The sequence below is a fragment of the Aythya ferina genome, assembly GCF_964211825.1.
Source record: "Aythya ferina genome assembly, chromosome: 2".
Classification (NCBI taxonomy): Eukaryota; Metazoa; Chordata; class Aves; order Anseriformes; family Anatidae; genus Aythya; species Aythya ferina.
This window is the reverse complement of record NC_140297.1, coordinates 31,433,881-31,458,240: the sequence shown is the minus strand read 5'-3', so window position 1 is coordinate 31,458,240 and position 24,360 is coordinate 31,433,881. Positions and strand designations below refer to the sequence as shown.

Here is a 24,360-nt window from a genome sequence, read left to right as displayed (position 1 = left end):
AAAATTGGATGATAGCAACGTCCCTGTATTCCCACGACTTTTAAAACCAGGAAAGCCCACGGAACTCAACCATTTTGTTAAAATAAAGTCGTACTACGCTTTGGCTGTGTACCCAGGGGGTTGTAAAGCCAGGCTCGCGTTCACAAAGCGCGCTCGCCTGCGGCCCGGCAGCGCCCCGCCGGGTACCCCCGCTCCTTCCAGGGGCTCAGGCACGTGGGGAACACCGACGGGGAGCCGTGGTGGCGAGACCCCAGCCAGCAGCAGCCGTGGGGCGACCTACAAGTGCTGCGAGTCGCCTGGCGAGACCGTGCCTCCAGCCATCGGTTACAGGCACACGAGGCGCCCGAACAGCCCCAGGGGACACACCCGAGGAGCAGGACGGGGCAGCTGCGGGGCGACCCCCGCCCAGCACCGGCTTTGGCGGCGCTGGCACGCACCGCCACAGGTCCCCGAGGACAAACCCGCGCCGAGCCCCTCGGCCCGGCCGCGGATCGGAAAGTTGGACGCGCCCCACGGCTCGCTCTGCGCCGCGGGTTTAATTTTAGAAAGGTGCCAGCAGCGGGCTCCCCCCCCCCACGCACTCCTCCCCGGCACGCGGTGCCGTGCCCTACCGGGTCTTCACCCGGCTGCTTTAACCCTTCCCGCGATAAAAACATAAAAGAAATAAACCCCAAACCCCCACGAGGCAGCGGCGGAGGCCGGGGAAAGGCCCGCTGCCCCGCCATGGCCGCCGCCCGCTGCCCCGCGCCTCCCCGCCCCGCACCTGTCGGGTGGTTGCGCGCTGCGGCAGGGCAGGGCGGGCGGGCAGGCGGCCGGCGCGGCGGCAGCAGGGGCAGCAGTGGTAGCAGGGGCAGCAGTGATAGCAGCGGCAGCAGTGCTGGCGGTGCTGGCGGCGGCGGCAGACAATGGAGGCGCGCAGGCCGGGCACATTGACACACGGGCGGCTCGGCACCGCCCCTCCGCCCGCCCGCGCCACTGCGGCGAGCGGGGGAGAGGGGAGAGAGATGCGAGGGAAGGAGGGGAAAAAAGGCTGAAAGACAGCGCAATCCGCGCCGATACACTTGTTGGGGTGTGATAAAAGAGGAACGGGCTCCTCTCTCCGGCCGCACCGGGATGAGGGCAGGGCGGGTGAAAGCCGCTGCCGGTGTCCCCCCCCAGGCGGCGAGAGCAGTGCTGCGACCCGCCCGGCCCCCGGCGGGGTGGAGCCGCCATTACGAGCGGGGCGGGGGGGCCGGGCTGGGCCCCGAGCGCGGCGCTGCCCGGAGGGAGGCGAGCGGCTGCCATGGCGCCCCCCCGGCGGGGCGAGCTGAGCCCCGAGGAGAAGGAGCTGCTGCGGGTCATCGCCACAGGTGGGCCGCGGCCGCCCCCTCCCGCGGGGAAGGGGCCGCCTGCACCCCTGCTCCCACTCTCCTTCCCCTTTCCCTTCCCGGCGGGAGGCCCAGCGCTGCTGAGGGGATTTGCGCTGCCATTGACCTGACGGGGATGTTCTGGGGATAATCGGGGCCCTGAGCCCGTCACGTCGCTCCCCGTGTGCCGCCGCCGCGGGGCGTCCTTGCGGGCGCGGCGTTCCTCAGCTAACAGGGCTCGGGCTGCCTTCCCCCAGCGCCTGGCGTTCCTGGCGCGTTACCTTGAGTTCTGTGTAGGAGGCCAACTGCCCCCCGTCACGTTGTGTGCGTGTTAGGGGTTGGGGGATTTCTGTGCTTCTTCCCGGCTTTCGTGGTGCTGCATAGTGATCGTTGCAGCCCTGCCTAAATACTTTCAGAAAGGCGTGTTGAAAGCTGTGAGTGGTATTTGTTAGCTGGAGGTGAACTAAAGCTGCCTGACGTGCTCCGTGCACCTCTGTACGTGGTTCTGAGTAAGTTCGAACCAATAGGAAATGTTATTTATAGTTTTGGGGCTTTGCTCGCAATTACGTTCACCCGTTCCCCTGTGTCAGATGTAAGCACGGGACAGCCAGTGATCAACTTACTGTGCCTCAGAGTCAGTCTGGCTCACTTTAAGCAATTCAGACCTTACTCTTGGAAATGCCTCTAATTTACCTTATGCTTATAATTAGGATTACAGGGTAATCCTGGTTGGAAGGGCCCTCAGGAGGTCTCTGGTCCAGCCTCCTGCTCAAAACAGGTCAGCAGTGAGGCCTAAAGAGGTTGCTCAGGGATTTGTCTGATCAGGCCTTGAAAACCTCCAAGGATGGAGACAGCAAAGCCTCTCTGGGCAGCCCCTTCAGGTGCCTTACTGGGCCCGTGGTGAAAATGTTGAGTTTTGTTACATCTGATATGATCCTCTCTTCCCTTCAAATGCTGCCTGTTGCCCCTTGTCCTCCTATCACACAGCGTTATAAGCAGCTTGGCTCCAACTTCTGAGAGCTAGCCAACTCTGGAAGTTTGACTTCTGCCAAAGTTTAGTGCCTTGTTTGGAAATCCTTCAGTGGTTTGTCATACAGAACTCTGAACTTGTAAATGCAATTTTTCTTTGCTTTTCTTGCATTAAAGTTTACTTTGACAGTCGTGTCTTGAGGATTTGCTATTTCTAATATTTGTTATTTTGCTGAGACATTCTGAAAACTGCACCAGGTCCTAAGAAGCTTCTTGTATGTTTAGAAAAAAATTATTTGGTGAGCAGGCTAGTTGACAGTGCCCTGACCATTGGCCATTGTATTTTACAGCACTATTGTCAAGTGTGTGAGATGAGCCAGGTTACTGGTGCTTTTCCCTGAGATAATAAATTTCCAGATACAAGTAAAGTGTATGTTTCCTGTATATGTAACATACCAAAACATTACAAAAGAAAATAATTTCTGGTGTTTGTAATCTTTGGGGGGGGGGGGCAACAAAATGAACCCAAACTGAAATTGCAAAAGCTGCTTTGCTGGAAAGTTGCTGGAAGAGTACCTCCTTGTGATGCATGAAGAAAAATGTGAAGCCCCTCATTAAGTGAGGGATTATAATGTTTATATTTATTTAAGCAGGCCACTGTTAAAAGAGCTTTGCTTGTGATTGAATCGGTGATCAGAACTTTCTGTTAGTTGCCAATAAATTAGATTTCATTAATTGAGAGTCAATGTTCTTTTGTTTCGATTTGATGAATAAAGTTGCATTGAAGGTCCCTTCAGTTATGTCAGTGGGCTTTATATGAGATTTTTACACCTGTGCCCTAACTGAAAAGATTCATGCAGCAAACTTCCTTCTGTGAGAATCTAGGCAGCTCTTATAGACATGCGGTGCTCTAGAAGTACAGAATGTATTAAAATGCTCAATATTGTTTTACCCATTCAGAGTTGTTCTGATGCAGTTTATGAAGAGGCATGTTAGTGTCATGCTCATGTGTGTATGTAGATCAGATACTTCAGAAAAAATGAATGCTTACTTATACCGCATGCTCTTAGACTACTCTTTGATGTTGACTTCTTTGCTTTTAGAGCAGAAGGCTGTTCTTGTGCTTCTTTGCTAGGTGTGGTTGACTTACTGATAGTTAATCTGCAAACATTTTTTTTTTCTTCTAATCAGTTGTGCTCTTTTTCCTGTTAATTCTTCATTCCTTTTTCTCATCCCCTTTTCTTTCTGTGTCTCTTTTTAATTAAAGGAAACACCGAAGAGGCTGGAAGACTACTGGGCAGCAAGAATGTCCGTGTCAATTGCTTGGATGAGGTATGACACAACTGTACAAGCATTATACTGGGTTTAGCAATGAAAATACTAGGTCCAAAAGGCCTGCTTGGCCTTTTTATAACACCGCTGTACAGACTTCTGGAAATCAGAATTCTTTTGAAGAAGTTTCCAGCCTGCAGCTGAATAAAGAACCTTTGAAGAGCTCTTAGTTTCTTTAAGGAAGCTTAATGTTATATAAGGTAGTACATGGTTTGTATTTCCTCTCATATTCCTGCATGAGCTTTGGTGTCTGCAAGGTAAGTTGAACACTGCAGCAGGATACGAGGGGATGCTCCCTGGCTTCTTGTCACCTCCACCAAACTGCAGTCCATCTGTTGTTTATCTAGCAGCAGGCAGAGTGAATAAAGAATATCCATCCTCATTTTTCACCCATCTCACGCCTGTACCATGTCACCTTTTGCAGAGCAATAAACAGAGAGAGAGTGAGCAGCTAGGTCAGAAGTGGAAAATGCTGTCTTCTGCAGAGACAGATGTGATAGTCGTGTAGAAGATGCAATTCTTTTTGTTACGTGAAGATGGGAGGCAGTTGTCAGAGAAAAGACTCTCGCATGAGGTTCATGTTTATTTCCTCTTCATTTTTTCTTTACAGTGTTTCTCTTTACAAAAGCATACAATGTTGAAGTGTAACATGGAAACAAAACTGTAATTGACCAATATGCATGTTAGATCAATGTGTAATTTATTCATGTAAATAGCCAGCAGCTTGTGTATGTTCTTGAATAGGTACTTTGTATCAGTTTGTGTTTTTCCCAGTTTTATCACTTCATAGGATCGCTAGGAAATTGAGGTTAGAAAGGACTTCAGAACTTTAACTCCTCGTCTCTTGCCCTCCAACCACCATTAACCAAAGAGTTGGGCTGTGTCTTCTCAGGAACTTTCCTGTAGGCACCAGCAGGCTGCTTCTGTGTCCCCACTAGGCCATCTCTCCTCTGGCTGATGAAACCCAGTTCGCTCAGCCTCTCTTCACTGCTCCAGCCCCTAGCCTGAGAGCTCCCACCATGTCCTGGCTTTACCCTGCTGAACTTGCTGCAGTTTATCCATGTCTTTGTTGTACTGGAGGATCTGAAATGACTGCACCCATGATGCAGTATTAGTGCAACATTACTGCTGAGAGGATATGGTTTATTAATAGGCAGCCTAGCTGAGTTATGCCTTAAGCTATTGTTAGAGAAGAAACACTATTAACAATACTTGTCTAGTGTTCACATCTGACTGAGCCATATGTGCTTTGGGTATATTTAAATAGTTCATCTGATGGACTTCTTGCATCCTCCCCTCTCCCGAGAGTGGTACATTGTGAGGCATGTTGAACCAAAAAGGGTTCAGATTTAAAATTTTTAATCCAGCGGTCATCTCATGGCAACTTTTAGAGGCAAAATGTTTCATAATAGAAAAAAATCTGATGTGTTATTCTAATATTTGTACATAAATGGTGTATGAAACAACAATTATACATTAGCTTTGTCTGTTATCCAAGGCTGCCAGAACTGGAGACTGCTTTGAATGCATCAGGTCTCTTTTTTTTTTTTTTTTCCCTCAACTGCCTTAGCTGTTTATTTTGAAATTCACTTTTATTACTACTGTTACTTATTTTATTAAATTATATTAATTTAAGAAATGAGTAAATAGAACCCTGACAAAATCAAAAGCTTAGATACTGAGAGCGAAGGGAACTAAGAATTCATTTCCTTTTCTTAAAGTTTTGGTTTTCTTTTTACACGAGAGAGTCAATAGAATGAGCATGGTTTTAATGCAATTCTCTATTCTATTTGTGGTACAGCAAATATACGATCAAACTTTAATAATTTTGTGTGCTGGAGAATCCACATCCAGTAGAAGGCTGTTACATATTGCACTTCGTGACTTAAAATATCAATACGTAAGACAATGTCCCATTACCTTCTGTTTTGAATGTTTCTAGCCTTACATTCTAACTGCTTAGGTCCACTTGGTCATTAGATTTTAACCTAGAGGAATCAGCAATCTTTTCCCTATGTATCTTTAGACAGGACAAAGTTCCTTTGTAGTACCTTGCAAGTACATTGACTTTTAACAATTATACCTAAAGTTATTTTTTTTATAGTAATTGAGCTGTATTCATGTCTCTTTTCCAAATCCTTTGCAGTTATTTCACCTTCTTCCTTCAAGAGTGTAGGCATAAGCTGGATACAATATTGCAGCATTGCTTCTGTGGTTGTTACAGATAGATAGGCTTAGAGTCTAAATTTCTTTTTAAACTGTTTTTTAAATATCTGCTTCCACTGCTCATGTGTCCAAGACTTGCTCATCCTTTATCTCCTCCTATCTGCAGTACCATGAGTCACGTAGTAGCAGTAGGTGACTTAGAAGCAGCATAAGGCCCCTTTATTCAAATTAGCTTTGCCAATCTTCCAGAATGGTGCAGGTATCCAGGAGATACAGCCCTATTTTTTTCCCCAGTGTTCTTTCTCACCAAATCATTTTTGTTGTTGTTTTATTACTTTTTTTTTTTTTTTTAATTTGTGGATTTAGGTAGTTGAAGGAAAGGACATTGAGTAAGCCTAAGTATTTTCCCTATGAAAACAAAGATATACATAGCTCTTCATCCGTAAGTTTAAGTTTTTAGCTGTTTGATTCTGTCAGCTTAAATCTAAGAGGCTTTTATACTCAGATAATAAACAAAAGGGCAATGGAAAGAGGTGCAAAAAAAAAAAAAAAGCCACCCACAAAACAACAATAAAAACCACCCACAATTATATTTAACTTAAATACATGCTGCTTATTCATTCTTATCCCATTTTTAGGTGGGGAGGTTGCTAATTCAGAAACGCAGTGTGGAAGAAAATGTTCAGGAGTCTTCTTTCCCCTAGAAGTACAGAGCTTGTAAACAATGCTGTGATTTAATGTTGGCAATTTGCTGACTCTAACGCCATCCATTTGCCAAGTGGGGCTAAGAAAACTACAGAAATACAATCTAGAAGAAGCAGATTAGGCTTCTAGATATGGAAGTTACCTCCAGTCATGTTGATAGCTAAGGTTAATACTTACTAAGGGTAATACTACAATACCATATTTTCCTCATAATTGATTTATGCAGACTAAGCAGAAAGCTTTGACCTTAAAAGACTTCACAGTTTTTTCCTATTTAAAATAATTTCCAGGTTCATAATTTTATCACATATAGAACTTCCACTTGGCATTGGCAGCATTTTTTTTCTAGTTTGGTAATTCAACTGTTCATTCTATAATATAAAATATGTCTTTCAGAAACAGTCCCCATCTATTTGCTAATTACAGAATTCAAAAATTTGTTGAAATTACAGCAGCAGCCTGCCTATTGGTGCATGTCTTTCTTTTGATGTTTTTGTGTAGTACTTCAAAATCCACAAATCAAAGAACATTGAACATCTATTAAGAATTCCCTGACTTCAGTTCAGGACAGTGATGTCGAATGTGATTTTTCATCACTACAGTTAAACAAATCATCAGTCAAATTTAATGTAATACCTACATGAAGACAACAGCTCAGCAGGATGACTGACTATAAAGGAGGAGTATAACAAGGAGATCTATACTCACTGAAGAGTGTTTCATATTAGAATTAGTTCCTACTTAACTTTTTTTTATCTATCTGTCCAAAACCAGGACAGTAGACTAGCAGCACTCAGTACCATTTCTGTTAAGTTAGAGGCATTTTTACAGTTCAGATCCAAATATTTGGCTGAACTAGACCTAGTAAGTTGTTCTAACTTTAATAATGCTTTTTTTATTTTATTTTATTTTAAGGAGTTGATTTTGAAGACATTCCTTAGTAGTATCTATGTGTTCCTTGTGGCACCTGTTTTTCCTGTGTCATTTCTAGTAACTTCCCAAATATTGTCTTAAATAAAAGCCAAACCTTCAGCCTGTGCATTTAATTTGTGATTTTCTGAATGAACTGGATTGTCTGAATGTAAAGGATAAAATAACACACTTTGTCCCTGGTAATATCCAGGTGGCTTCCTCAGTGCAAAATGAACTGGGAAGGGAAGAGGTGGTTTCTTCAGCAGTGGAAGCATGTAAGTGTGTACAGCAATGTTTTGGCCAAGGTTTTCCTTTTATTTTTCCTTTTTTTTTTTTTTTTTTGGTTTCTTTTTAATGTAAATCACCTTTGACCTAATCTCCAGCTAGGTGGCTAGTTTTCCCATGTGCGGTGCTGTGATTTGCCTGAAACCTGCTGAGGGAACCGTTCTGGTGTGATCCAGCCCACGTGTGCCACATCTTGGCCAAGTTTTCATGGTTGTGGTGTAAGACAAATGAAGTGAGTGTGAGAGGTGTAAAGCACGTGGAGTGTTAGTACTACTTTGATTCCTTTTTCTTGAATAACACAGGTCAGGTCGTGTGGCTGTTCCAGTTTGTGATAGTCAATCATGAGAGTGTTACCCACAAAACAGTGACTTCAGTATGCCTGTGTTGTGTTCTCACATACTCAGCAGGAGTGTTTGGCCACATAAGCTTGTCAGCTTTTCTGCCAAACATAGGTCACTGGTATATGAGGTGATTTTTTTCCCTTTTGTTTTATCCCAACTCCTGCTCCCTGGCATTTCCTCTCTCCTGCTGAGTACCTCCAGTCAATGAACGTTGAGAAACAGCATTGTTGAGAATTTACTCTACAGTTCCTTGAAGACAGAGGGTTGTTTTTACAGTTTATGATCTTTACTTTGTTCATCCTGTGGAAACACACCTTGATGTAGTAGCTCCCAGGTGCAGAAGAGAAATACTGATCTGCTTTCTTCTGCCCTGACTTCTAGCAGTGGAGTCCAAGCCCTCCCTGGTTTTGCTACTAATCTGCCCCTCCTGCCTTCCACTAGGTCCTTTTCTTCCCTCCTGAGGCGATTCAGCCTACCAAACCCACAGTGTATATTTTTTTCTTCATTTCTGCCACCATGGCAGCAAGCAATAGCTCTTGAAATCTCATCTTCTTCCTCATTTGCTTCTGGTATATTTTCAGCATTGGGAACTGGGCATGGCAGTGTGCAACAGAGCTGGGCTGGTGTGGCATAAGGCATAGCCCCTCTATGTCTTTGAGTCCTTGGGGGTGGATTAGCTGAACAACTGGGTCAGGGGAGGTGCCAACCAATTTCTAGAGGCTCTGCAAACTCGATCCTCATGGTACAGTCAGGCATACAGGGAATGCCTACAGCCCTGCAGAAGACAGGAGATGTTAATTTTCCTTCCTAGAATCTGTGTGGTATCCCTAGAAAGCGAACAAAAAACTGGGAAAGATTCACTTTTCTCCCCAAGGGAATGAGTTCAGAAGAATGGACTTTTGGACATAAGAACATTTCATAGTAGCCGCTAGAAAACTGCTGCTTCATCCTGTATTGCATTATGGAAGAATAAAGGATTTCCTTTCATCTCTGTGCTTAATAAACTGTCTGCCAGCTTAGTCTTTTAAGGATGGTGCACCGACAAACCAAATGTCATGTCAAAAAGCATACTGTTTCTGGACCCATCTTAGATATTCAACCTGCGAATCACATTTGCAGCCACTTCAGCTTCTGCATAGGAGCATAATAGAAGATACCAAGCTTTTCCAGACAAGCTTGTGTTTATCCTGTCCCTTTTTAGTTTGCTGTGAATGTAAAAGGCTGATATTAGTGTGACTTTAAATCCAGTTTTATAACATCTCTGCACATGTTTTTGCTTGGTATGTTTTTTGATCCACACCACAGCTTGATGCTTTCAAAATTGAATCAAAGGCTTTCCTGAAAGTTTCCCAGAAGGAGGGGAGTACAAAAGAAAATACCTTTCCTTTGTCCTACAATCTTCAGACAGATTTTTTTTTAATTGAAAAAACTCATTCTATATATAACCAAAATTCAAGTAATTGTTTTCTTAAAGTTTTCTCCAATCAAAAACCTTCCTTAAGTTGTATCATGTTACAGAGATACTTTCCTGTGCTACTGAAGGAGGAGTTTCTACAACATGACTTCAGACTTGGACTGGCATCTAAAAATTACTGTCTATGTAATGTATAATGTATAGTAGGAAGGAATGCCTTTCTTTCATAGGACCACAAATGAAACCTAGCAAAAACAGTCGCAAACTCATTTAATGAACTTCTCTTCAGATCTTCTGTTTCTTTAATAGCAGTTTATATTGCAAGATATAAAAGTGTATCTGGTTGCTAAAATAAGGTGAATCAAGAAATTATTTTTCAATGTTTTCAGTTAGGATAGGGAGTAATGAAATTATACTCGAAAAATGTTAAAATTATAACTTGCCCAATTTCCTTCACCTTTAGGATTATTTTTTTTAATGATACTGATAAATATAACTTTAGGTTTTGTATTATAAATGGAAGCAAAAAATATATTAAGGCTCAGACTGACAAGTAGATTATTTCAGAAGATCACATTACCCTGCGTTTATAGAGCTGCAGTGATGTTCTACATGACTGTATTCATGCACATATCCCTAACCTGCAAAAAAGGGAAGAAAATGCTATTTTAATTTCCACCTGGGACAGACTAAATCACATTCCAATGTACTCAGTGCTGGAGAATGTTTTTAGGCAATTACTGTGTCTTGGCTGATAACTCGAATCCTGACTTGATGTTAAGTGGAAATGAACAGTGTATTGGAAAAAATGCATCAAAATCTCAGAACTGAATGTCATGCAGTTTGCTCAAAAAGAACTGCTTCTCCCTGGCCTTTGAGAGGGAGAAAGTGTGTGTTAACAATTCCCCACGGTTCTGAAAATTGCCCCTAGGGCTTGCCCAGGTTCACGTTTGTAGTTACAGCGGTGCGACTCCGAGAGCCTCCCTTGATGAAAGGTAAGCCTTTTTGCACTGGTGCAGTTTATCAAAAGGCAAGGTTTGAGAATGTATGGTTGTTAACATCTGGTTAGAGCTGGATAGCTTCACAAGGACCTTTAGAGTTCTGACTGGTGTGAGATCCCAAACACAGTACCAAAAGGATGGATAAATGGGAGAGAGGAAGACAGTAAAATTATCAGTAAGTGTGACTAAACAAGATGAGCTTCAGAAACTGCAATTATTTTTTTGCATTAAGAGCCTATTTCTCATTTCCTTGTTACTTAGCTTATAATGCAGGGGAGAAATAACAACTTGAGGAACCTGACAAATTTTCTACAAACAAGCTTTTCCTGCTATGACGAGCTTTAGTTCTCTTTGGTCTTCTGTATAAGACATTAGTGTTAATGACTCATTTGTGGAAAATGTTTCTCTGTTTTTCAAGACTGGTCTGTTTTCAGATATATAGCACAGCAGAAAACACTGACACCATGGAAAATAGAAAATATACTGCACGATAGTAACCACGTTTTTTCATCAAGATTTTATGAGCTTTTTTGTTCTTCCTAGCTTAAATATTACACAGGGCTTTGGCAGGTACACTGAATGTGTGTGAACAAGTGAAAATTCTCTGTGGCATGAAGACAGAGAGGTGCAACTAATTCTTGTATGCTTCTTCCTCTTTTCAGCATGGCATGACCCCTCTAATGCATGCAGCCTACAAAGGGAAAGTGGACATGTGCAGGCTGCTCTTGCGCCATGGAGCTGATGTTAACTGCAACGAACATGAGCATGGGTACACTGCCTTGATGTTCGCTGGGCTTTCAGGTAACTTCTGACTAAATTTATCTCACTGAATTTTTATGGCATTGATGTATACAGTTTGCCATAAATTAATAATTTAAAGGAAAGTGTTGATGCCTTTGTAGCACGGAACGGTTGTGATTGGAAGGAACCTCTGGATATCATCTAGTCCAACCCCCTTGCTCAGGCAGGGTTCTCTAGAGCACGTTGCACAGGATCACATCCAGGCAGCCCTTGAGTATCTCTAAGGAAGGAGACTTGACAGCTTCTCCGGGCAACCTGTGCCTGTGCTCTGGCACCCTCCCATTAAAGCAGTTTTTCCTCATGTTCAGCTGGAACTTCCCATATTTCACTTTGTGCCTGTTGCCTCTTGTCATTGCAAAGAGTCTGGCCTCATCCTCTTGACACTTTCCCTTCAGAAACTCACACACATTGATCAGATTTCCCGAGTCGTCTTTGCTCCAGGCTGAACAGGTCCAGCTTCTACAACCTTTTTTTCATGAGAAATGCTCCAGTCTCTTAATCATTTAGTAGCCCTTCCCTGGGCTCTCTCCAGGAGCTCCATGTCTTTGTTGTACTGGGGAGCCCAGAACTGGACATAGTACCCTCTGTGTGGCCTCACCACGTGTGAGTAGAGGGGGAGTTTTCTCATGCAACTTTTTTTTGTGCAGTGGGATTTGTTCTGTCTAATCATACAGTTACACTGAAAATGATGCTGCACTGTACTTTTTTAGGACTTTGTATCACTAGGTTGTAGTAATATTTGAAGCTTGTCACATCAATCCAATATTTTTCAAAATTTGCCTCTCTTCTATGTTATTTTTGCAACTATGCAAAAATGTTGTGGGCTTCTAAAATTTATTTAGTACGTTTTAAAAATATATTTCTTTACATTATTTTTCTTCTCTCTTTTATATATATGCATGTGTGTGTGTGTATGTGTGGTGCTTTGCTATTTTCCTCTTGCTCTTCTTTTACCCTCATGAAAGGAACAATTATATTTTTGAGTGAGAAGAAGGCATTGCGTAAGACATTGTTCCTTCTAGGGAAAGGATTAGATTTGGCAAGGCTAGGTTATTTTATTAGGACACTAGAACTTTCTGTTTTGGGAAGATGTAAGATTTCTTATCAGGTAGGGTTTAAAGTCTGCTTTCTTTCTTTATTAAAAAAAATTAAATACTAAAAAAAAAAAAAAAAAAAAGGAAGGCGTGTGTACATGCACTCTAACTGGCCTATCAGACTTCTTTTCTGCTAAGACTTTCATAAAAAGATTTGGGAAATTTCAGCATTTTATGACACTGAGCAATATCAGAGCTGCAGCAAACAGATAGGAACAAACTGTCAGAGGCTGTTAAAATGCCTGCATCTTTATGGAAATTGCTGTATTTTTACCATTTTCTCCCAGCTGTGATTTTAACCTGCCATCTGGGTTTGCATGCTTCTGAGTGTTGACTTTAAGGTCTGTTATTTGTGAGTGCAAAAGGTACACGAGTACTACTGATGCATTGCCTTTGTTTTTAAACCAGAAACCTTAAATTCTGCCTACCACCCCCTTCTTTTTTCATATATATTTTTTTTCCAATTAGCATGTGCACAAAAACTGATAAAGTAAGAGTACCTTTGAAAACGGAATCAGCACAAGCAGTGCCAAGTGCCCTTAGTAGTCTCTGAAGGGCAACAATTAAGTCCTATAATCTTCCCATCAAATTTTAGCTTCATTTTATTTGGTATTTAGCCCAGTCTGAACACCCAGTTCCCACTGTGGAAAAAGGAACAATCTGTTCTCTTCTCCATGCTCCTGCTACATAATAGTACTGAGTTTGTTTTTTATTCTTAGAATAGCAAGCGTTGTAGTTGAGCTGCCAAACTAGATTAGTAGAATTTGCTTCTGTACTGCTATCCAGGGGGACCAAGTGCTAGGATAGTTAGAGGCATATGACTCCCATCAGCTCCCCAGGGAACTTGATGTATGTTACAGAGGGCAGAATTCTAGCCTGCATGAATTTAGTTTTCCCTTCAATTTAATGTTTTGGGACCGTAAATAAGGAGGCAGCACCATGTTTCTCTTAGCTTGCTCTTAAAGTAATGTTCTTAATAGTATTATTTTTCCTCACTGTTAATCGTATTAGGTTTTAGTAAGAACTTTGCTCCTTGTTCTTCTATAATATGAAGAAATACAAGTTCTGGTTTATTCTTTCTAATTCCCCATATCTTCTCCCAAATTCAGGAAACAAAGAAATCACCTGGATGATGTTAGAGGCTGGAGCAGAGACTGATGTTGTCAACTCCGTAGGAAGGACTGCAGCTCAGATGGCTGCTTTTGTGGGTAAGGTTAAGGTGTAATATCATTTCCTAAATCCCTAAAATAAAATGTTAAGTTTTGATGCTTTGTATTGGTGAAACAGTGTTCAGTAACCTGTCCTGAACTGACACGGTTCTTTTTCTTCCCATTTCATCCTGTAACAGAGTCCATTTATGTTTTATTTCCATGTTCGTTTCTTCAATGCACAAGTGATGATATCTGTAAGAATAGATGTTGCTGTTCTCCAAGTGTGCAAGTTCATGCAGTGTCGTTATTTTGCAGACAGTAAGAGGAAGCTTGTAATAGTTGAGGTCTTTGAAGTGCACGTGTGTGCTCCTGCAGTACAAAGTGTGTAACTGGAGCTTCCTCTGGAGGAAGGAAAAACACAGTACTACAAACCAGGAGCTCTCATCTGAGCTTTGGCACCAGCATGCTGTGCTGTAATGGTTAGTCATCTCCTGCCCTTCTCCCTCTGCACGTGTGAGAGGGAGAACTCTCAGGACCTGTTCTGAGATAGGTCAGTACATACTAACCTGGACTTGACTAGAATAAGAAAAGAATTGTCATTACAGAGTGCTAGGTGGTCATGGGCAAAACATGCAACCTTTTTTGTTTTCTTTTCTTTTTTTTCTAAACCCTTTTTACTTCTTTACCCACCTCAGCAGTGATCAGAAGATTTCTGCATTAACGTTCCCAAATACAACCCAAATATAGCACTCTTTTTCTTTATTTCCAGCGAAGATTTGTGATAAAATACCAGAAAAAAAGTGGTGTATTTTTCATGAATCAGCTAGTGCTGTCCAGATGGCCCTACCCCCCAGCAACCAAAAATGGGGGTCTATTTTCATTTTAATGCAGCCTTTTCATCTTCGTTAAATGTCTGAGAACTCTCCTGCAAGTCCATTAGTTGTTCCGGATTCAAAACCCTACTTTGACATTTAGATTTGCTTCCTTTTATAGTGAGTTAGTGCAGTTTCAATTTCAATTGTATTTCCTCTTCTTTTAAAGAGTAAAAGATTGATATTACTCACTTGAGTTTCAACCAGCAAGTCCTTAACTATCCACATAACATGCTGAAGAAGTCCACTCCTATTAATTACACTTAGGATTTGGAGAGATTATTGGAATGGGATGTTGAATTGTGTTATTAGTGAATGATTAATGGCATCTTCAACATAATTTTGGAGAATTCTTGTTTAAAATCATCATATCACCAGAGTAAATATTTTAAAATGTACTGAGATACGCTACTCTGCACAAGTCTGAACAGTGGAATCTCTTCTTTTTTTATTCTCTGTCCAATCAATTCATCTGTTGTTGTGTGGGAAGTGAGGATGCTTCTTCTATCATTGTCTTACCCTGTGCTCTATTAGCTTTGAACAGTCTCTTCAAAAACAGTGAAGGGTTTTAAATCCTGGAATTTGGTTGTCTGTGTCTTCCACTGATGATAAATTGAGTTAATGCCAAGTTAAATCAGTCAATTTAAAGAATGTGGCCCTGACCTAGAGAAGCTAAATGTTACTTTTGCTTCAGCCTAGTAATCCATCACTTTGTTAGATGGAGAAAACAAGGAGCAGGCGCAACTTCTCTCATGCTCTTTCTTTCATCACAGTCCTCCCCTTTTTTTCTTTCAGTAAATACTAAGCATGTTCTGTTATTTAGATTAATACACTACTGTCTGTTTGGGGCCTGAGAACTTGTAAGAAGTTTGAATGCAAATGTCATCGATTTTTGAAAATGCAACGTGGAGAGAACTTATGTTAAGAAATTTTAACACCGATATGGCACGACTAGTATAGCTGCACATCAGTCAGAATACTGGCTTTCTTTATGGCTTGATTCTGAACATAATAAATAACTTCAGGGAGTTATACCTATTCTTTCAGTTTGGGCCTAACAGGGAGAAGGGATGCATGAAGGGGATGGAGTTCTCGAAACGAAATTTCATGAAGTCATTTTCTTCTTGAAGTCAGTAAGTCATGCTTTAAAGAGAAGCAAGACCTGCCTGTTACCAGTGTAAAGCATGTCAAGCTTAGCTCCTTTGTGGATAATCCTCATCTGTGTTGCTTATTAAGTTTCAGGGTTCTTTGGTGATTTTTGTTGTTGTTATGATTACATTTTGTTAGTGATTGTTTTTTCTTGTGTGTTTTTAGGTCAGCATGATTGTGTGACCATCATCAACAACTTTTTTCCACGTGAAAGGCTGGACTACTATACTAAACCACAAGGCTTAGATAAAGAACCAAAACTGCCAGTAAAGTTGGCTGGGCCTCTCCATAAAATTATCACTACTACTAACATGCATCCTGTTAAGGTGAAGTAGCATGTGAATTGCATGTGTTCATTGGCATGGGAACTGTTTTTTTTATGTCAAAAAGCATTCAGCTCTTCCATGAGTCCAGTTGAGATCAAAAGCATTATCTACTAACTCAGATGCTTCTGAAAATGAGAAAGAATCAGGCCTAATGTCTAGACATGACTAAAAAACTGAAGCTATTTGAGTGTTCAAATAAGTTAGAACCTTGAACTAATACCTTTTAAGTGAAGAGATTCATATTTTTAACAAAACAAAACAAAGATTATTTTCTGGATTTATTTTTTCCTAGCCTTACTCAAAGTGAAAACATAAAACAATTCTCTTTATTCTGTTAGTGCTTGTCTCAGCATGTATATTCCTACCTTAATCACTGGTTAACCATGGTAACATTTGCTGCTGTTTCTGAACGTATATGCAAGAGATATTTATTTTGACTTGCCAGTATATTTGCTGAAAATAAAGCTTATGTGAGGTTGATGTGTTCCGTGGAGCCACTTAAGTTGTACAGGTCCAGTTTATTTTAGGTGTTCAAAAGGAAATACATTTTAGGACAGTGTGTAGTAGTTTCTGTAAGTGCTTCTTTTAAAATAGCTGTAATTCTTCAAGTAGCTCTCTTTCTTACAGTTTTTTAATACCAGTATTGATTTTGAACACTTCTTGTATGGGAACTGTGTATTACAGTATAGTGAATAATAATAGTAAATAATGACACTGACAGAAGAAGGGGAAGAGAGCATAAGATGGAAGTAGAGGAATATTAGAAACTCCACTGATATTTAGTTAAAAGACCTATTTAAACTTTAATGCTAGTAAGTAAGTTTAAAGATATACTAGCTCTGATATGGATTACATCTTCTTCAATCTCTGTCATAGATTGTGTTGCTAGTAAAAGAGAACCCTCTGTTGGCTGAAGTAGAAGCACTGCAGAAATGTTACAGGGTTCTGGATCTAATTTGTGAGAAATGTATGAAGCAGAAAGATATGAATGAAGTACTTGCTATGAAAATGCACTACATCAGTTGCATCTTCCAGAAATGTGTTACGTTCCTAAAAGAGCGAGACGATAAACTAGATGGATTCATCAAAAAGTAAGTATTTCTACACAAAGGTCTGACGTATGCATATGAGCTAGATTTACAGGTATCAGAAAAAGACAACTGTAATAGGAATAGTTGGATTGGTTTAGGTAAAGGCTCTGACAAGTAAATTTTGAAATAATCCCAGTGCATTCTTCAGTGTTTGTTTTTATTTTGTTTTAACCCCAACAAAGCATTTTGCTACTTCACTCTCACGTAGATACTGGTCTGCTTGTGGATGATTATTTTTCAGTGTGTGGCTTAATTATTAAGTACTCGTTTCAGAGCATACACTGAATTATTTTTTATTTCATAACACTTGTGCATTAGAATACAAATAATTTCACTTGCATTTTAAACACTTCTGAGTTTAAAGTTTCAGAATTATTTTGAATGATAAATCTTCTCTATTAATTAAAATATGGAATAGGACAGAATGAGGACAGAGTACAACATGCTGTGTTTGTTCTTGAACATTTACTGTATGATTTCTTATTTGACTTTGTTTTTAAAAAATTTAGTCTCTTGAAGGGGAGAGATAAAGATGGTTTCCCTGTGTATCAAGAGAAGCTAATTCGAGAAAGTATCCGAAAGTTTCCTTACTGTGAAGCTACATTGCTCCAGCAGCTTGTGAGAAGTATTGCTCCTGTTGAACTAGTAAGTTTTTTCTATCAAGAAAATATTTTCAATAACTTCAGTAGTAAATTCAGTTTAAACTAAGTCATCTTTCATTTTCTTAGCTTCTTCAGTGTTTTATGCTAAGCAAAGTTTTTGGATGTCCCTGAGTTCTCTGGTAAAATGGAAGTTCATTTTATATGTTGCAAGAGAATACTGTAAAATATTTCAACCTAGTAGTGTTGGTTGCTTTTTGTTGTTGTTGTTGTTCTGTTTTTGTTTTTGTTTTTTTTTCCCCCGTGCCAATACCAAATGCTTAAATGCCTCAGCTTTTAAAGGAAATTGAAAGAGTTTGTTTATGTGGCTGAGCTTTCTTTTCGTACTCTGGGATGTCCATCCAGTTTCTCTTTTCCAATGTGCTTTTACAAACTGTAGATTCAGACAGAGATGATGATTTCTTCTTTCCAGGGTCCAAGTGGACTTCCAGATTGAATCATTTCCTATGTTTAATGCATTCATTATTTCCAGTGTATGTGAGAAGTTGATAATATTTGATGGTAGAAAAGGGAAAAACATTCTGTGAAGCTCCCTTTATCACAAGGAGAGACAAGATGATGCCATATGCACAGTACAATGTGTATCTGAATTAGGAAATCATAATTACAAGTAAAATATTTAACTTCAGCTTTCCTCATACGTCTTTGCTAACACACCTCATTATAGTAGTTTTCATTAGTTAATCTTACACAAAAGTTGTTATTCTTTTTTTAAAAACTGTGTTCTCTCTGGTGTCTGAGAGCTAGATGTTACAAACCCTAACACTGGGGAAATGGCACAGTTTTTTGACATACTTGGATTACGCTGAGTGAATTAAAAATAGCCTCCATCTTAAGTGGCTCCAGTGAATGAAAATGTCCTGAGGTTTAATGCAATCCCTACTGTTTGCCTAAACCAGAAAAATAAACACAGTATGAAAATGTAAGCCTTCATGATGCATTAAGAGCTGCCTTAGAGTAAACATATTCCTTCCTGTCTCTTTTCTTAGAAGAGCTTGCAGCCTTCTCCCTTTAAAGACATCTGCTTTGTTGCACTGTATTTTTGTCCATTTTACAGAACTGGAAAAGATAAGATGCTATAAATTTTTAATTTCCTGGAAGCCCTTGACCTTTGGCAATTACTCGGATTTGGTCTGGGCATCTCAGAACTGGTGTAGTAGTTAGGGCCCTGCATATTCCATGGTGGTCCAACTATTTAAGGATTTACAGAGAGCTGGAGAAACTTGACGTTGTTTCCTCTGTTTACATCATTGCCCAAAATAACTTAGTTTATGGTTACCAGTAAAATATACTCAATCTTACTGCCTGTATTGCATGGGAAAGATACTGCAAATAATAATAAATAATACATAAATAATAAGCAAATAATTGTTTTGAAAATTCGAAGTTCTGACTATTCGGTCTGCAGTCGGAGTACACTGAGCACGACAGTACACCAGTGCTAAATAAAACATGTTTTAACAAAAAATCTGTACCATCACAGAGACTAATATGCAAAAACCTGCTGCATAGGATCTACAAGTAGATGCCTGTGAAAAGACCACTGAGTTCTTTAATAGTATTAGGAATAGTAATATTCATTAGTTATAGTTAATTATAGTTAATAACACTTCATTAATTCATCCAAGAGATACGTTACAGGGGCATCCGTGATACAACAGCAAAAGCAATGGGGTATTCCGATAGAAGAATGGCACAAAGAACAGATGGCACAAAAGTAAAATAGTTCAAGTAGCACAGGAATAGATGTACATGGAGCACGTTTCAGGAGTTATTTCAGGTGGAAACGAGGAAAGCAAAGCTATCCATTAGTAGTAATATACTTGTATTTGTGAACCTCAGTGGGTACAAAAATCATCTTTTAAAGCTTCTGAACTTTGTCTCCATGTTTTAATGTGACTGAATGCTTCATTTGGAGGTCTAGACTTCTAATTCAGGAACCTTATGCAATTAGGAACCTTATGCAATTAATGGATCTTCAAGGAAGATTCAGAGCATTAAAAGTAAAACTTGTTCTCTGAAGAGAAAGGAATCTATTTTCCAAATGCAGCGGAGTCAGTGGCGAATATTTATACTTCAAATCATCTAGCTTGTCTGCACAGAAAAATAGCAGTTGTTTGAATATACAGGCTAACACAGGTGCTTTGTATTCTATATATTTGTTACATTTAAAATTCTGTCTATTCTACATGAAACTAACAGTGTTATTTAGGACTACTCATATACTTAATGACTGCTTATGTCTTAGGTAGTGCCTTCTATATTATCCAAACATTTGCCCTGCATTAATAATGCTTCCCTCCAAAATAGCTTTTATAATTATCAGTATTCATCAGTTAAGGAAGGGGTAAATCTCACTCTTTATAATGAGCTTCTTCAATAATCCCACAATATGCAGTTATTTAAAAGTCCCGTTATCTTTGCCTTCAAATTTTAGTTTCATTGCACCATGCTTCTGGTATTGATTCAAAACAAGGGCACAGGATAAGGGCAGCCATCGATTCTTCAAAATGTAAGCATGTGCTAAAAAGCTGAGAGATAGTTACCTTCAAATCCATCTCCTTTTTTGCAGAATAAAAAAAAAAATGGTAATTTTTATCTTCCCTTCCACAGAAGCGAAGGTCTAAGTTAACTTTATATACAAAAATGGATGTAGCTGTATGCATGCTAAATTGTTCATGCTACTTGAAGCTTTATGATTTTGTTTTGTATTCTTGCTGTTACAGCATCTTCAGTGAGACTAAGCTGGCCACTTAGAAACTTGAATTCCTTTGCTTTTCTCTCTATTGTCCCTCTTCACATTGATTTTTTTTTTTTTTTTTTTTTAAACTGAAGCCTACAGGATAACTGCAGTATTTGCTGTGTTTTACAATTGATTTTGTTCTCATTACCCCTTCTTGACTTTCAGGGTTCTGATCCTACAGCATTTTCTGTACTTACACAAGCTATTACTGGCCAAGTGGGTTTTGTGGATGCTGAATTCTGTACAACTTGTGGGGAAAAGGGAGCAGACAAAAGATGTTCAGTATGTAAAATGGTAAGAACCCATAAATAGTTATAAGGTATCACACAAGTTAGTACCATTGAGGTGATGAGGATTTTGAATGTTTGGCTATTTACCATGTAAGCTTATGAGGAATCGATCACATGTACATCTGCACTGCAAACATACAAGTCATCTATTTCTAGGAGAGATGGCTGCAGTTCCAAGTAGGAGTACGTGGATTGCCAAGTGTCTTATGTTTAAGGATTAAGAAAGAATAAAATTTCTGCATGTTCAGAGTTAAGCAAAACAAACTATGCTTCTAGAGTTTTGTATAGGTTAGAATTGCTTTATGACCTTACAAATTGCTTTAAAAAATACCATTAAATGCTATACATAGAAAGATTTTACTTGAGGCACTAAAAAATATAAGATTTTTGTGTATTTTTATAATACATGAAGATGAATTAATGGCTCTGACTTTCAGGTGCTGTACTGTGACCAGAACTGCCAGAAAATACACTGGTTTACCCACAAAAAAGTCTGCAAGACCCTGAAGGAAATTCATGAGAAACAAGAACTTGAAGCTGCCAAAGAAAAAAGAAAACAAGAAAAAAAGCAGAAGAAAGGTTAGGATCTATTGGTTTGCTTGCTGAAACTAAGGCAACATGGACTGTACCATAAGGAACAACAGTAACAGGTCTTAAAAATCTGTAACAGCTGAAGTTAAAAGAAATGTCTTTGTTGTAATGTAACAACATAACATGCATTTGTTGGAATTAAGTCTTTCAGTTTGCAAATGCTGTATACTTTCTAAAACCTGTTTTTTGCTGCTAGAGTTACATAGGTTTCTACAACTGAAGCATTCTGGATTACATTACACTATTTCAAAATCCAAATTTTAAAACAAAATAATGAAGAGGTTCATGACACCCTGCTTTTCATTGGAGGTATTACGAGTTCCTCAGAGACAGGACCTTGGTAGATGGCTCTTCTCCCTCCTGTTCTAAAAAGGGAGGCTAACTTTTTTTTTATAACGTTAATACTGCAGTACCTACATTTTCATTTTAACTCCTTCAGACACATGGTTAACACACTACAGACTTTATCAGATTTTCTATTTTTCACAAGACAGTGAACTAATCCTAGCTTCAAGTCCCCTTGTGGTGGTGGTGTATCAACCACCATCACATATGTATGATCTTCATATCAACAGTAGTTTCAGTTCAGAAAGCTACTAATACCCCTTACACATCCTATATATCAGCAAAAAGGATAAAATATAAAAAAAAAAAAAATCCACAGCTGTAACTACAGGTGAAAACAAGAGTTTACGAGTGTCTACAGAAGGGTGAGTGCTAAGAAACTACAGGCTGAAGCATAGACTAAAGAAGTTGTTAGCTCCATAGCCCAATGGGACCATGGTATGTTTTGGCAATGTTGTGGCTAGCGAGGACATTGTTTTCAACTGGTTATCAGTCATAACAGAATAAGAAACCAAGGGGGATTACTTCTGAAGATGCCTTCTGAAGGGCCCCCAACTAGGCTTTCCTCTCTTTCTTTTCATAATTGTTAGCATGTGACCCCCACTTAGCAGAATCAGGGCATAAAGTTATTTAAGTGTTTTTTCTCTGAAAAAAAAATTGCTTAAAAATTAAAGTTGTACTAGCTGACTCCTTTCCATGCAGTCAGGTTATAAAATTTGGGATGACTCATTTCAGCTGGAGTTCATTGTGGCCAACTGTTCATTAGCAACAATTTCTTCAGTCTGTTATGTGCAAAAAAAAAAAAAAAAGCTTCCTGCACAATTATATAAGTAACTTTTTTTTTTTTTTTACAGAACACCTGTATTCTATGTTTAATCAGCCTGCAGCCATTCTTTGAAGAGTGAACTGTAGTGTCAGTAAAGCATGTTTGAATTCAAAGTTAAAATAACAGTGGAGTTCTGCTCTGTTCCTCTACGTATGAAAAGGAACTGTGGCAAAATTGTAGAGAAATTAATGAGAGCTTTGTGTAGAGTTAGTTTCAGAATAATCTTATGGTGATTTAAGCAGAACTCTCATGTCTTACATCTTTGTTAGTGATGCTTGCTAAAGTAATCACTTTTTAATGCAAAGTTTCCTAGCATTCATTCTTCTGGAATAAAAGTGGTTTGCTAGCAGATGAGTTCTGTATTTACGGATGATGGCTCTTCTCTTTTGTCTAGATGAAGTGCAGCTAGGAGAGTCTAGTACTACAGATGAAGAACAGTCAGCTCCTGGTCCAGATGCTACCAAAGAAGTGGATCCAAATCATGCTGCTGACCGAACAGAAGAAGCTGAACTTGCCAAAGAGTCCGAGGCACTAGCCCTGAATCCTGACAGTCCCCTGGAAAGTGAGACTAGCTTAGCTGCCGCTGATCTTCAAAAAATACAAGATTCTGAGGAATAAGAGGAGGGTAGGAAGGGACTAAGCATTCTGGTGAAGTCCCTGTACCCCAAGGGTCAGAGATATTTTTTTTTGCTGACCGTGTCTGAGTTCTTACAGCATGGCTTATGCAAGACTCTCTATGAAAGCATATCTCTGTTCACGCTGAGATGAAATACTGGCTAGTTTGTCTTTAGGATCTGTTGTAGAATAAAATAACAAAAAAATTATGATAAAAACTAGTGGCATAGATCCATCTGTATGTGTACCAGCAGTAACCATAGTAAAATCTATGAGTATCTGTGGTCAATCAGCCACTTAGTTTAAATTTTAAAAAGTGTTTTGGATTATTCATGTTTTCAGAACATGAAATCTATTTTATTTGTAATTCAAATATTTTTTTCTGCAAGAACACAGAACTGCAGTTAAAACATTGGGAAGCCAACTGTTAAATTGCTTTTTTACACCGCTTTAGGAAGCTTTATCTGAAAGAATTCAGTAGCAGTTAAGTTTCTAAAGATACTCATCTGAATTCTCAACTTCTCATGACATTATTGTAAATATTTTTGACTAGTGAGTGCACAAAAATAGTGTCTATTTTGTGGCAACTTTATTAAATGATAACTGCTGTTTCAGATATCTCAAACTTACTGTGAAATGTGTGTTTCAAGAGAATTGATTTCATTATTTATTTGCTCAAATATAGTCCAAGTTTATCAAAGCCTAATGAAGGGAAGACCAGAAGGATTTTAAATATTTTGACTCTCCCAAATAATAGTTTCTGAATCCCAGCTTTCGGGTGAAGATGCCTTAGAACACACTGGGATGTTCATGAGTTATTTTATAAACATAAAAGATGTTTAATATTGCACATGCTAAACCTGGTCAGAATGAACTAAACGGGAACGTTCATGTATTCATTGATACAATTGTGATTTCACTTAGGCTTTCAACTAAATAGCTTATATTGAAAACAGCACCCCTTACCTTTGCTGTTTTCACTCAGATTAGCTGCTGTTTTGTATGAAATTAAAGGGAATGCCACAACTAAAACACTACTTGCTGCATAAGAAGGATGGTAGAGTTTGATATCCTACAACTGTTGGATGAATAACTGATGTTTTGAACATGGCAATATCCTTCAACGTAGAAGAATAAGGACCACCCTCCATACAGAGGAAAAATGTTATTAATTTTTTACTATTTAATATATTGAAAGTTTTTGTTTATTATTCTTCAACTTGTAAAAGTGAGGATACATAAATGCAGGGAATGTATCTTTTGTATGATCCAAGAATGTTTTAATTTCAATGATTAAATGAATAAAATGTGAAGAATAAAGGGAAGGTTTTCAAAA

At 39.5% G+C, this 24,360-nt stretch overlaps 2 protein-coding genes across 2 annotated transcripts in view; one reads left to right on the top strand and one right to left on the bottom strand.

Annotated features, from left to right (window-relative positions):
* The window catches only part of BZW2 (basic leucine zipper and W2 domains 2), a 55,710-nt gene extending 54,728 nt beyond the window's left edge, over nt 1–982 (bottom strand). The window contains exon 1 of the mRNA XM_084510962.1: nt 764–982. Within this exon, the coding sequence (XP_084367088.1) occupies nt 764–930 (167 nt within the window). The 5' untranslated portion in view covers nt 931–982. The remainder of the gene's footprint in view (nt 1–763) is intronic.
* A 232-nt stretch (nt 983–1,214) lies between these two features.
* On the top strand, nt 1,215–24,360 carry ANKMY2 (ankyrin repeat and MYND domain containing 2). The gene is made up of 10 exons (XM_084510965.1): nt 1,215–1,349; nt 3,583–3,647; nt 11,134–11,272; nt 13,476–13,574; nt 15,704–15,864; nt 16,741–16,955; nt 17,465–17,600; nt 20,523–20,651; nt 21,085–21,226; nt 22,804–24,360. Exons 1-10 carry the CDS (start codon nt 1,283–1,285, stop codon nt 23,025–23,027), a joined length of 1,377 nt encoding a protein of 458 aa, XP_084367091.1. The 5' UTR covers nt 1,215–1,282; the 3' UTR covers nt 23,028–24,360.

What these genes read in the sequence shown, in the direction of transcription:
- ANKMY2 (XM_084510965.1), top strand. Translation starts at nt 1,283, where the DNA reads ATGGCGCCCCCCCGGCGGGGCGAGCTGAGCCCCGAGGAGAAGGAGCTG. An exon ending in GCTGCGGGTCATCGCCACAG is followed by an intron (nt 1,350 to 3,582) that starts GTGGGCCGCGGC and finishes TTTTAATTAAAG; the next exon opens with GAAACACCGAAGAGGCTGGA. An exon ending in GATGTTCAGTATGTAAAATG is followed by an intron (nt 20,652 to 21,084) that starts GTAAGAACCCAT and finishes TCTGACTTTCAG; the next exon opens with GTGCTGTACTGTGACCAGAA.